Consider the following 14,080-nt stretch of genomic DNA (forward strand, 5'->3'; position numbering starts at 1 on the left):
GTCGGGCATTCAGCGGTTTTGGACTTCAGAGTAAACTAATTTACGTGCAGTAAACTCCCTGAGCCTGAGGATAAGCAGTATAAGTGATTACATTGCTAATTACGATGTCAGAGATTCCTCTCCCCTGAACGGAACGCCTGTGTTGTGTATCCAGCACATCCACTTACTGGTACCTGGGAAAGGCCCTTAGTCATGGGAAGGTGGCTCAGTGAAAGCATGGTCACAGCAAGGGTGGCACTGATCGCCCTAGAAGAGATTTCACCTGGGTCCCGGAGGCTGGGCGAGGAGCCACGTCTGACTGACGTCACATTCAGGGCTGGAAGTCTCTGGCTTCCAGGGTGCAGTGTGTCTGTGCACGAGCTGTACAGAATTGATGCAGTTCTCTCCTTCTGGGACTCCTCTTCTCTAGGTTTTACACCGATCACCCCGTCCCGCATTTTTCCCTGTTCACACGTTTTAAAAACATAGATGCGACTACTCTGTTTTATTTTCAGTTGAGCGTTGATCAGATCTACACCCTTTGTCCTTCTTTTACTCAGGAAGACTTCCTGTCTCTGAAGATGGCTTATCTCTACCACTGGCCATTGGTTTCAACAGTTATATTTTCAGACTTTTCTTTCTTTATTTTTTGGCAGCAGGGTGGAGCGGGGGTGGTGTCTTGCTATTGTCAGCCTGTGCTGATTTCAGTAAATAAAAGGAATGTAAGTCAGCCTTTGTTTGAAGTTTCAGGATGTTGCAGTTTTGAGAAATGTGAGAATTAATCCTCAGGGTACCATATGGAGAATGTTGGGACCTGAATTGTTTGTACTGATAAGCCAGAGAAATTTAGATTTTCTTTTCTGTGTGTTGTTTCAAAATCTCTGATAATATTTTTCTGATACTTTTCTATTTCTTCTAAAGGTGGAAAGTAAAGAAAATTTCTGATTAATTGGGCATTCTAGGTAGTAGGACTCTCTGACTATGTAAGACTGAATGGGCTTCTTACTTAGTTGAAGAAGTATTTGGAGCCTCAAGGGGTTCTTTGCATCTGTAAATCAGTGCTAAAGGGAGATGGTGCCAATAAGGAAAGGAAAAACAAAAACCTATTGTTACGTATATTTATTATATGGAATACAATGGAAGGGAATGGATGGTTTATGGACCTAGTTCAAAGGTAAAAACTTCCTGGAATTCACTGTAGATGAAAGGTGCCAGGATATATTTCTCTGTGAAGTATATGTTTGATTTCTACACTGAACGTGTCCCTCGACTTTGGACTGTTAAGCTTGTCTTTAAGGTGCCGACGTGTTTCTGCTCACGCCCAAGGTCTTCTGAAGTGGAGCCCTCGTGGTTGATCCGCGCGCACTAAAGGCATGTGGTGGTATAGATTGTGTGCAGTGAGGTTGTGCCCTTCCTTCCTTCCCTCCCTCTCTCTCCCTCCCTGACCACTGCAGATGTTGACGAATGCTCAGAAAACAGATGTCACCCCTCGGCCACCTGCTCCAACACTCCTGGCTCCTTCTCCTGCCGTTGCCAACCCGGATATCATGGGGATGGATTTCAGTGCACACCTGGTAAGGTCTGGGGGGCCAGATCAGGCACAGAAAACTCCCAGATCCTTCAATGCTGTTTTTCTACAGCACCTCAGCCCACTCTTGACTTACCCGGGTCTGAGGCCTGAGTTGGTGGATTTTCCAGGCTCTGGATTTTTTCCTGCCTTATTTGTGGCTGCCTGGTTTACTGATAGTTCACTGGTTATTAGCATTCTGGGAGGCCCGACGTATGACCCATCCATGGTCCTTCCTAGTAGCAGTTCTGGTTAACTCTCCTGGTGATCTGCTTTGCTTTGATAAGTGCACAATTTAGATGAAGCCTTGAGATCGAGCTGACCGACCAGGAGGCACATGCAGTAGTGAGCAGGGAGTGAGCCCCCATGGTGACTGTTCTAGTCGAACTTGGCCAACACGGTGCAGTCTAGCAACTGCCCTTGACCTGGAGTTTCTCAGACTTCAGCTCTGGACCTCAGGGGATGAACACAGTTTTAATTGTTTTCTCTGGAGTCTCTTGGGATGTTTGGACAGAAGTCATGGGTTGCTCTTCATTTTACCCAAATAGCAATAGGACCCTGAGGGCTGAGGGGAGAGGCCTGTTTCACTGTGTCATCAGCCAGGACTTACAGGGCAAACTGTGGGAATTAGGGAGAAATTAGGTAGATAGTGGCAGAGCTAAACTAAGAACCCAGGACTCCAAAATTCCAGCGCCTTGCTATTTTTCCCATGTTATCCTGTCTTCCAGTTATAGAAAAAAAGAAACCCTCAGGAGACTTTGAGGCTGGCTGGTAAAAGTGGATGGGTTGCAATGCCTTTTACTCCTCCTTTGTATCTCCTCTGCTCTGGTCCCGGAAGACCCCACCTCTGGACTGAGACCCTGTGAGCGCCAGCAGCGCGATGCCCAGGCCCAGCGCACTCATCCTGTTGCCCAGCTCCACATCCCGCAGTGCGATGAGCAGGGCCACTTCCTGCCACTGCAGTGTCACGGCAGCACTGGCTTCTGCTGGTGCGTGGACCCCGATGGCCAAGAAGTCCCTGGCACCCGGACCCCACCCGGCTCCGTCCCGCCTCGCTGCGGACCACGAGGTAAGCCAGTCCGGAAAGACACCTGGTCCCAGCACAGGCCTGGGGCAGAGCAGCAGAACGCTGCTTACTGTGGGATAGATTATAACCCCTGCCCAGACCACGCATCATCCTTGCACAGCCTCCTTCCTCCTAGGAACACTTGAATGGTGGGCACACACCCCTGTGCACGTTCATCTTACAGGGACACACAGACCCCTGCGTGACATGCATGTTGGACTCCAGCCTCTTAGACAAGTACAAGACTAGAAGTTGAAACTGAGTGTGGAGGTCAGGCTGAGGTCACTGCCCAAATCTGTTACTGCAGCTTAGGGAGATCTTAGAGCTTGATGACCTCGCCAGACCAGCCTCTTGTCCAAAAGGGAAACTGCCTTCCCATGTAACTTTGTATCACTTAACTCTGACTTCTGGAGTGCAGGAGACAGTCCGAAGGCTGTTTTAGTATCAGTGGGAAAAATAAGTATGACACGTGTAGGTGGATGCAGCTAGTGTGCTCTAAGCAAGTAACCCCAGCCCTCTCTAGCCAGGCTCGCATGTCGATGGGGAATCGCTCTTGCTCCTGTCACCTTTAGAAGAGATGCAGGAACCCGTTTTGTTAGCCTGCGTGATCTGAGATGCAGCGCATGAACCTGTCTGTTACCGTCTGAGCACCCCCCACCTGTGTGAGGTGTGGTTCCCAAGCGCTCACAGTTCATGCCAACTGCAGGTTGCCAAGGCAGGTTTCTACGCCTCGCTGAGTTGTTCAAAGACGGGAAGAACTTTTTCTTTTAATACAGAAGAACTTTATTATGAAAACATAGAATTGGTTTGATATCATTTTAGCCAAAATAATTCCTGTACATATCCATGAGCTTGCTATTCAAAGATCCTTTTTTTTTTTTTTTTTTTTTTTGCGGTACGCGGGCCTCTCACCATTGCGGCCTCTCCCGTTGCGGAGCACAGGCTCCGGACGCGCAGGCTGAGCGGCCATGGCTCACGGGACCAGCCGCTCCGTGGCATGTGGGATCTTCCCGGACCGGGGCACGAACCCGCGTCCCCTGCATCTGCAGGCGGACTCTCAACCACTGCGCCACCAGGGAAGCCCCCAAAGATCCATTTTTACTATTGAAAAGGGTTCCATAAGTACTAGTCTTGGCTTTTAACGTATGAGAGTAAGAACTGGAGAATTACTACCAGTTTTGATCCTTTCGATAATCTGAATTGTGATGGCCAGGACATTAGTGGTTCTAAGATTCATGTAAGTAGAAGTGTTACTGCTTGATCTAGATGTATATATACCTTTGCTTCCACAGTGACACTCCTAGTTCCTCTCTGTCCCTGTTTTTAGGAAAATATTTTGCAGGTCCAAAAAAAAAAAAAAAAAGGAATACAGAGAAATTCTGTTTCACTCATGCCTAGTCTTTAAAAGGTCTTGGTTCTAACTCCAGCTGGGGTTTGAAGAAATCAGATGGTTGGGAGGCACCTTAAGGGAATGGTTCAGAATTCTATGAAATTTGTTAAGACAGGCATGTGTTAAGAACAGTGATCCAGAAGGGAGCCAAGAGAATGAAAAGTTAATTACTAAAAGAAGAACATGTTCCTTTGTACAGACTCTTTCCCACAGCCAAGCTTCTCTCCCGGTGCTGGTGTGTCTTCGGCTGCCATTTCTGACCAGTCTCATCTGCATAATGGGGTCAGCTTTGAAGGGAGAGAGAACATTCTGTGCCCAAAATTTAAAAATATTTAAAACCCTGCCAACCAGAAATAGAAATAAATCCATGGTTGGATCAAGAAGTAGCTTGAAATAATAAGGAATGATTGGGATGCCCACGTGTAGGTGACGTGAGGTGCCCCTTTCCCAGAAGCTGACTGTGCTGTGTGTCGCATTCCAAAGAGATGGGCCTTGTTGGGTGGTCCCCTGAGAAGCGATCCTCTGAGTTTGTTAGGTGGATCTGGGGCAGCGTTGGGAACTTCTCCAGGGAATCCCACCTTGTGATGGATGATGAGTGTCTGAGGAAGTGGCATTTCCTTCTCTGGTTCCTTTGAGACACATCTGGGTGAGGAGGTCAGTCTCTCCTTCTCCAAGATGTTTTAAAAAGAGCTTTGCTTCTTGTGGGTCATAAGCTATAGAGACAGCCTGAAGGGCATCCGTTTCCCACAAACGTCGTGAGTCCTGGAGTTGTGCTCATTGGGTTTGAGCTCTGAAGATTTTATTCACCATCCTTTCCTAGGGGAGGTGTAGGTGCTGGAGCCCAAATGTAATGTTTCCAACTATTCTTTGAAGCCATTGGAGGTTTTGACCAAAGGAGTGACATGAAATGAGTTTTTTTAAAGGGACTCTTTCTGGCTGCCAGTTGAGTTTACTGTGGGGTGGTGGAGAGGGTGGGCAGGAAAGATGATGGAAGCAGGGAAACCAGTAAGAAGGCTATCATAGTAATCCTGGCATAAGATGACAGGAGTGGGTGTGGTGAGATGTGAAGATATACAGCTTACGTTTTTTGACATATCAGACGTGGAGAGTGAGAGAAGGGAGTCGGGGATGACTGGGCCTGAGCAATGGAAAGAATGGAGGTGCTGTCTAGTGACATGGAAAAGTCTAGGGGAGAGCAGCTTTGATGGCGGAAAGCCCAGTTTTTGTTCTCCTCCGAGATCTCTGTTACACATCCACATGGTATAAGTAGGTACTTGGCTGTATGATTCTACAGACCATAGGCATGAATTGCAGGAATTAATGAAGAAGTACCTTCTACTTAAGTTCCTTTAGGTAATCGTATCTTAGGAGGCTGTACAAGTTAAACTGCCTGAAGCAGTCCTCTCAGAGAACCGCCGTGTTTGGGACAGAGCCTTGGCAGCCCTGTGGAAGCAGTCTGGGAAAAAATTGCAGGCAGAGAAACTGCTCTGTAAGGGCAGCTAACAGGAGTTTAGGCATGGTGGTGAGGAAGGGGGGTACGGGCATGGGGGGCAGGGGGAAGGATGGGGAAGGAAGCTGGAGAAAGGAGGGGACAGAGCAACATGGTGGGAAGCTGGAGCCTCCAGAAGAAGGTTCAGCTTTGAGATAAGCCCAGAGCAGGGCGGCCAAAGGACTTCACAGAGCTACAGTGTCTCACAGTCAGTATCAAGCTGTTTGTCACCAACTCTCCTATGCTCACACATACTAATTACAGTAGGTTTTATTTTTACTCAGTATAGTTTTCCAATGGACAGATACTCAAGGCCATGTAAGTAGGGCATTCAGTAATACTTTCTAAGACACGCTGGCCAATGTCAAGACAGCCCTCTCAGACGCAGGTCCTGGAGTTTGAAACGAGAAAGAATAAATATTGGCTTTAAGCATCATGTAGGCCCTGAGTCCCCAAGGACTGTTAGACGCCCCTTCCCAGGCTGAGCGAGCCTTGCACCCCAGATGTTACCTCCTCTTGTTCTTTCCTGATGTGGCTGGGCCTTGATGACAATCCTTCTGGCCTAGGGAGACAGGAGCATCAGGACGACCCCTTTTCCTGATTCCTGTGGAGAACTTCTTGGAGCACTTTGCTACTCGGGGCCAGCATCCAGGGGCTTGGCTGAAGTGTCATTAATGGACACGAGGAGGAAGAAGGCCAGGAGGCCAGGAGTGGGGATCTTAAGCCATGTGCTGCATTCCGTCCTTGGTTCACAATCAAAGGCTTTTTGTCCCCACCTGCTCAGAGCCCACCCAGAGGCCCCGGACCGTCTGTGAGCGCTGGAGGGAAAGCCTGCTGGAGCACTACGGTGGCACACCAAGGGACGACCAGTACGTGCCCCAGTGCGATGACCTGGGCTACTTCATGCCCCTGCAGTGCCACGGGAAGAGTGACTTCTGCTGGTGTGTGGACCAGGACGGCAGAGAGGTGCCGGGCACCCGCTCCCAGCCAGGCATCACCCCTGCATGTAAGCACCCAGGGGCAGCATCTGAGGTGTCCCTGAAGGAAAGCTGCCAGCTGCGGGTGAAGGTGGGGGAATGAGGGGTGAACAGGTCCAACAGAAGTCACTGATAAGCCGTGTTGATTTATAACCTGGTCTGCCCCAGATCCCGATTCAGATTTAACATTTGGTTTTGTCATTAACAGTTTCTGTAATTAGAACATCTGGAACTAAATTCGATATGCAGTTCCTCCTCCCTTCCCCTATTCTGAGCCCAGGGTGAAAGGGGACACGTGTCACCCTGGGGCCCCAGAGAGAAGCTGACACAACACTGGCTCTGGAGTTTTTCCCTTAAAAAAAAAAGAAAAGAAAAAGAAAACTTTCTCCTTTGTTCTGAGGGAAATGTTTTGTTGTCTTCCTCTCCAGTAATTGGCAGTGATTTACATAATTGATCTTTGGGGAAAACCCCTAGAAATTAGAATTTCTTTTAAGGAACATCTGGAGCACATCTGTCCAGGGTGAAAACTTTTGATGTTTCTGGAGGCTCTGGTATGTGGGAAAGTAACTTTTCTTCCCCTCCCCCCACCCACCCCGTTTCCTTCCCTCTCTGCTACCCATACCCTCCTCTTCCCCACGGCAGGTATACCCACGGTTGCTCCGCCCACAGCCCGGCCCACGCCCCGGCCCGACGTGACCCCTCCACCTGTTGGCACCTTCCTGCTCTATGCCCAGGGCCAGCAGATCGGCCACTTGCCCCTCAATGGTACCAGGCTTCAGAAGGACACAGCCAAGACCCTGCTGTCGCTGCATGTAAAGTGGATTTCTCCCCCGGGGGGCGGGTCTGCATCGGGTTTCCAGATCTGGGCAAGGCCTGAGGTGGAGGGGGATCCTGGAGGGTTTCTGGGCTGCGGTCTTCGGGAGCCTGACACACAGAAGAGGAGGGGGCTCTCTGTGGCTGGGAGTCACGTCTGACTGACCAAGGCCGCTTTCTCCGGTTGGCTCATGGGGTTTCGGATGTGTGGTAAGGGAATTTCAGAGTTGTCAGCGTATTGAGGCGGCATGTGGGGATCCAAGGGAAAGTGACAGAAGGTAAACCCGGGTCCCCAGCATTCTCTTTAAGCCATAGACATCTCTGCAGAGATCCTGGAAGCCAACTAATGACGGCCTTATCGTTGCAGCCCTCTGCCCTCCCATTTGGTTCTGTCGACCAGCCTCTTATCTTCTTTGACTCCGTCATAGATGAAACTTTGGGAAGCGTGGGTGATCGTGGAAAGGAACGGACAGGGCTTTCCCCAGGGGATGCTGGCTGCTTCCTGAGCCAGCAGCCTCCCTATGGTCAAGGCACTCCATTTTGGAGAAGGGATTTCTTCTCTAAAATGTTGCAAAGAGAAGGGAGTTCACCAGAAGGGCACTGACACTTACAATGGAAAATCGCCTAATTCTGTTTCTAAACTTCACGCTCCAGGTATTTGCTCATCTATGAGAAAGAATAATACAGCGTCCATGTTTACATTTACTTCTGTTAATGAATAACCTCTTATCTGGTCCAAAAAAGTTTAGAAGTAGCCGGTGTTCAGAAAAGAATGTGGGGTTTTTTGTTTTCAAGATGTGAGTTGTGTATGAGTTTCCAAATACTCGCTGCTGTTTGTAAAGTTTCTCTAAAAGAGAAAATTGTCATCACCTCAAGCTAACTGTCTATTTATTCTAGCCAAGTCAGGCGGCTTCACTGCATTTCTGAACTTGCCTCTGATGAGGGCAGGGTTGTTGATGGTAATGGTGGTGGAACTGAAAGAGAAATGGAATATGGGTTCTAAGCACATCTTGTGGAAACTTACTTAAACTGGGACTTTTTCCTCCAAGAAACCTTGAAATCATTTACATGAGTTAATGGATCCCATGATTCCCTGGGTTAATGGAGGCCCATGCACCCGTGCCCGCGACAGATGACTTTAAATTTTAAAATTGTACTTGACCTTCAGATCCTCCCATATAAACTGCCCACTCTTCCACAGGAGCCTAATCCTGCCTTGTAGTTTCTTGTACTGACTCCTCTCCCAGAGGCATAAGTTCAGGACAGCCCCAGGAGGCTGTTAGGCAAGCAGGGAGCTTGCATGACCTCAGGGATAGCTGGATGGCCCCTGCATGTTGGCTCTGCAGGTCTGCCAGGCTTCTCAGAGCAGGACTCTGGGTTGGAAATTGAATGAAGCAACTTCTGTGCAGAGTTTTGGAAAGGAATATCACAGACTCGGCATTTAAAAAAAGACTGCATCATTTATTTAGTAATAAGGAAGGAGGGGAGAGCTCCCTAGCCAGAGGTCAGGTGACCACCATTCCCCAGTTCCTTAACCCATCAAGTTGTATACTTTCTTTTACACAAGAGTACAACTAAATGATTGCCTTGGAGTAAGAGGCAGAGATGGGGGTAAGGGCAACTGCACCTCAGATAGCAGAAAGATCTCACAGGAGGGGAGGGTAGATTTTGTTATATATTGGCAAATTTTAGAAAGGCTTTTTGAAAAAGTGCTGATAACGTCTGAAAGAGTCAGTTTTTGTCCAGTGAAATATTAAAAGACTTACTTCGCTGAGACTAGCATTTGTCCTCTAATCACTGAACGGGCTAATCTTTTCATGAAATCACTTCTGTCTTTACCACCAATAGTAATAGTGCTTGTTGAGAGCTTACAGTATATTAATTACTGATTAAGGTATTTTATAAGCACTTATGGTATTACTGTTTATAGCAGCCACGTGAAGCAGGTATTGTTATCTTCATTTGGCAAATGAGGAGACAAAGGAATATAGAAGTTCAGTACCAAAGTCACACAGCTAGCAAGTGGCCAAGCCCGGCTCTGCCCTGGGAAGTTGGCCTCCATCACCAACACATCTAACCACTGTGCTTGGCTGCCATAAAACCATGTGATGCAGGGTTGTTCGCTGCAGCCATGCACGAGTGAGGCAGCCGAGCATGAAGTCGGGAAAATGCAAGGAATCCTAATTCTTCCAATTCGGTGTCTTGGTCACAAAGGGCTCCATAGTCGTGGGAATTGATTACGACTGCCGGGAGAGGATGGTGTACTGGACAGACGTTGCTGGACGGACAATTAGCCGCGCCCGTCTGGAATCGGGAGCAGAGCCCGAGACCATCATTAACTCAGGTCAGCAGCTTCACCCAGAAGACAATTCCCATTCCATTTCATTCTACCAAGTCCAAGTTGTTTGCCTCTTTTATGCCAAAGTCTCCCCTCTGCCTTCTTGATGGGACTCTGAATAGAAAGGGCTTGCAGTAAGAATTCAAGGTGCGGCTACAGTTGATGCTGCGGGGCCCCAGCCCTGGGGATGCCTGCTGCCATCAGGCTGGGAGGTCTTGTTAGGTTAGAGGGTACTAGAGGTGGCAGAAGAACTAACGCAGGATCTGTTCCTCTATTGACTCCGTGTGTTTTGACTTAGAAACTCTCAAGACTTTTTTCCCCCAACTATTCAAACATAGTAATAAGCAGAGCTCTCTGCTTCAGGTTCACCTTTCACAGCTGCAGTTGCTCCAGCCCTGCCTTTGTTTTATTCCAGGTCTGATAAGCCCCGAAGGACTTGCCATCGACCACTTTCATAGAACGATGTACTGGACAGACAGCGGCCTGGATAAGATAGAGAGGGCCAGGCTGGACGGCTCTGAGCGCAGGGCCCTCTTCCACACGGACCTGGTGAACCCCCGCGCCATCGCTGTGGATCCAATCCGAGGGTCAGCCGGGCTTCCCTAATTCTCCTCTGTTACCTGTAGATCCTCATTTGAAGCCCTTGGGCTCTAAGTACAGTTGTAGGCGAGGGTCAGAACATGGGCATAAAAGTTCAAAATATATTAAGTTAATAGTATTCACTGAGGATCTACTAGGTGTCAGGTACTGTTTAGGCAAAGACAAGGTCTGTTCTTTCATGGAGTTTATGTTCTACTAGGAGGAAATAAGACAGTAAACTAATGGATAATAGGAAATTATTAAGCCTGTGATGTGATACACAGAGAATTCAGAGTATGTGAGTGAGACTGGGGGGCACTTTGGATCAGAAAATCGGGCCAAGCCTGAGACAGCACTTCAACCGGAATGAAGTCGGTCTCCTCCAGCAACACATTAGGAAATCCCAGCGTTAAACCTGCAGTGAGGTTACTGCATTAGCTGGTGAGTAAGCAAAACTCAGACACCAGGCATGTTATTTCTCTGGCCTCATTTTCACAGTGGCAACAGTCAAAAGAACAATGTTTCCTGTCTATGATAATTGCTAAGGTCATCAACTGGGACATATAACTTGGTCCGTGTTTCAGTAGGACTTGTTAGAATCAGGGAGGATTTCTATACCTTAAGAAACTCTTGTCATATTTAATGGGGCTTCTACCAAATGAAATTCCAGAGAAACCTTCAAATCGGTAAAGATAACCTTCAGCTTTCATGTTCAGCGAAGTGTTTTTGACTCAGAAATGCTTAGTGAAAAGCCTCAAAGATGGTTCTGAAATTTGGGTTCTATACATTGGGGAAGGTTTATCTTTCTCCATTTAATTTATCCACAGCAACCTGTACTGGACAGATTGGAATCGAGAAGCTCCTAAAATTGAATCGTCGTCTTTAGATGGAGAAAATAGAAGAATTCTAGTGAATAAAGACATTGGACTACCCAATGGTTTAACCTTTGACCCCTTCTCCAAATTGCTCTGCTGGGCAGATGCAGGTACTACTACTCATGGAATGCAAATACAGAACACTACCATGTTCAGTAAGCGTGGGCACTCGAACAGATTTTACAGTAAAACCAAATCCCACCATTTAGGACTTCTGGCTTACATTTCTAAGAGTACAGCAAATGATCGACTCCTTTTAGAGGGCACTTTGTAATGACTCCTGTGATGAACTTCCTGAGGTCCTGGATGTATGTGTTTGAATCAGGTGGTAAGCTTGAGGGCTAGTACTGTGTCCAACCTACTTTTGTACTGCTTGCCCTTCCTCCACGTGAGCACTTGGCACACTTTTTAGGTTAAAAATAAATATTAGCCATTGTTGGAATCGACAGGCTTAAATGAACAGGAGTTATTTTCCTTTTTTGACAGTATTATAACATTTATAAATATCTGTTACTTTAACAGTCAGTATGCTATTGTGCTGAGGACAAAGCGATGTGGCAGGATGGCTTCCTTCAGTAATAAATCTGGGTTGCCTATTCCCAGGTTCTCTCTTTCTGTTGTGTGATTTCATTATTAGCACAACTGAAAAGATGCTGTTTCATTATACTGCATTTATATTTTTAATAAGTATTTGAAATTTAACTCAGGGTTCCATGAGAAATGTGAAACTTGGAGATTCTTGCCTCGTTTAGCTATTAAAAAATTTACATTGAAAAATGGAACTTTTAAAAAATTTACATTGAAAAATGGAACTTTTAATTCCTAACTAGAAAATAATACAGTCTTTAAAAAAAAAAATTAAGGATTTTAGTTAAAAGGCAGCCTTGGCTATTATTATACATTGCTTACAAAGGGCAAGTATTAATATTTGTCCAAATGTTATGTTTGTAACAATTTAAGAGCTAATACAAACTTTTTTTTAACACTGATATAATTTCATCTCTAATGCCCTACTTTGGGAGAAACTTAGCCAGATTTCTGTAAATGCAATCCTTTCTTCCAAAAAAGGATTAAGAGTTTAAATTCCACTAAAAACTATAACGCTCTTAAACAAACTGAAGACTGGTAATAGAATAGGAAAATTTTACAGTTTTTAATTTGTATTATTGCAATGGGGATAGAATATTCTAGTTCTACCTTTGTTTCCTTTGAGAATGAATTTACCTACCACTATTTTTGGTAAAGGATTTTTTTTTTTTCCCATCGCATGAAAGGATCTCTTTTCCCTCTTTGATGTTTTAAAAGGAACTAAAAAACTAGAGTGTACACTACCTGATGGAACTGGACGGCGTGTTATTCAAAACAACCTCAACTACCCGTTCAGCATTGTGAGCTATGCAGATCACTTCTACCACACCGACTGGAGAAGGTGAGCCTGACACACTCAGTTTGCCTTTCCAGGCTTGTCCAGTTTTGGAGGACACACCACTTGTACCAAATGTTAGTAAGCAACTTTAGTTATTAAGCCCTCCTGCTGAAGTTTTCATTTCATTCTCTCTTCATTAACAGAGAGATTAACATCATTCAAGTGTTACTGCTTTTAAAAGCATACTTTTACGTCACCCAGAAATGTAATGGTATTGCTCACATGCAGCTTAAAAAGGGCAGAGCTATTTGGTAATAAACTATCCAAAAAGGAAGCACATTACTCTGAATCTGATCTTCAGAGAATAAAAGACTACCTTTAAATGGTACCATGAGGTATCTAACTTAGTTATGTGATTTAAATTGACTTTTAAAAATGTATTCTAGAAGTCTGGCAGAGATTTCTCTTCCTGATAAACTGGCTTTTTCTATCCAACCTTAAATCCTATGAATTCACTCTTCCTTTCTGTTACCAGGGATGGTGTTATATCAGTAAATAGAGACAGTGGCCAGTTTACTGATGAGTATCTCCCAGAGCAGCGATCTCATCTCTACGGGATAACTGCAGTCTACCCCTACTGCCCAACAGGTAAACGGACATGCTCAGGTGGCTCCTTTGGATCAGTCAGGTAGAGAAAGAGAGATCTGGTAACTGACCACACTTGGCCTGCTGCTGCCACTGGTGAGAGCCACTCTGACCTAGAAAAGCTAATGGCCAACACATAGGGGTAACCATTCTACTACCTTAAGTCTACCTAGCTTAACTATACACACAAAAAAAGGTCTATTAGGATATTTCCTCTTTAAAAGACTTGCTGTGGCAAACTGGATATAAAATACTCACATGCTATCCCCTCCCTCCACAGGAAGAAAGTAAATATGGTATTATAAAGGACTTGGGAGTTTACAATCGGAATCAGGACCCTAAAGAACATTTACTGCGGACAAAGGTGAAGAAAGTGAAAAAGCAATTGGCCATTAGAAGTTCTGGACATATGAACATTTTCAGTGCAAAAAGACTAAGTATATTTTGTGAAAAGTTTATACCTCAATCTTTACTACTGTATTTTTAAAAACAAAAGTTATTTCGAGTTTAAAAAGGTAACAATTTTAATTGTTGCTTATTAAAGCAACTTTTAATAAACATTTATGTCATATTTAAAAGGCCAAATTAATTGAACTAAGAACCAATTAGAGCACGTTAAGACCCTAAATCTGACTATTGCTACAGATTCTTCCTGGTCAAGAAATTAAAGTACATGTGATCAGTACAAAAATATGATCCTAAAGATCATAAACCCTGACGTAGAGAAGGCTATGCAGAACTGATGGGAAAGAGCCAACTTATTCTAAGATTTTTTTTTTTTACCTCTGCATAAGTGCATTTCTATTTATATTAAAAGGTGCTACAATGTTTCAGTTTGTATTTTCTGATCCTGTAAGTCCCTCTATAGAATTACCCACAGAAATTACATTTATATATAAATATTAAAGATGTAACAGTTCTCAAATTTTCTAGATTACTCCAATAAAATATTTTAAGTTTTCCTATGACTTAACGATCTGTATTGTCTATATGTAT

The 14,080-nt window shown here is 45.3% G+C and overlaps 1 protein-coding gene across 2 annotated transcripts in view; it reads left to right on the plus strand.

The window, feature by feature from the left end:
* NID2 (nidogen 2) overlaps positions 1-14,043 on the plus strand; it is a 79,568-nt gene extending 65,525 nt beyond the window's left edge. Inside the window, exons 12-21 of one of the 2 annotated variants that reach the window (XM_079914460.1) lie at positions 1,434-1,553; positions 2,385-2,615; positions 6,276-6,497; positions 7,111-7,280; positions 9,496-9,625; positions 10,035-10,206; positions 11,026-11,183; positions 12,379-12,502; positions 12,975-13,087; positions 13,365-14,043. In XM_079914460.1, the coding sequence (XP_079770586.1) occupies positions 1,434-1,553; positions 2,385-2,615; positions 6,276-6,497; positions 7,111-7,280; positions 9,496-9,625; positions 10,035-10,206; positions 11,026-11,183; positions 12,379-12,502; positions 12,975-13,087; positions 13,365-13,375 (1,451 nt within the window). In that variant the 3' untranslated portion in view covers positions 13,376-14,043. Of the gene's footprint in view, positions 1-1,433; positions 1,554-2,384; positions 2,616-6,275; positions 6,498-7,110; positions 7,281-9,495; positions 9,626-10,034; positions 10,207-11,025; positions 11,184-12,378; positions 12,503-12,974 lie in introns of both variants that reach the window. The other variant, XM_079914459.1, reaches the window with a different exon arrangement.
* The last annotated feature ends 37 nt before the right edge of the window (positions 14,044-14,080 follow it).

The sequence above is a fragment of the Stenella coeruleoalba genome, assembly GCF_951394435.1.
Source record: "Stenella coeruleoalba genome assembly, chromosome: 2".
NCBI lineage: Eukaryota > Metazoa > Chordata > Mammalia > Artiodactyla > Delphinidae > Stenella > Stenella coeruleoalba.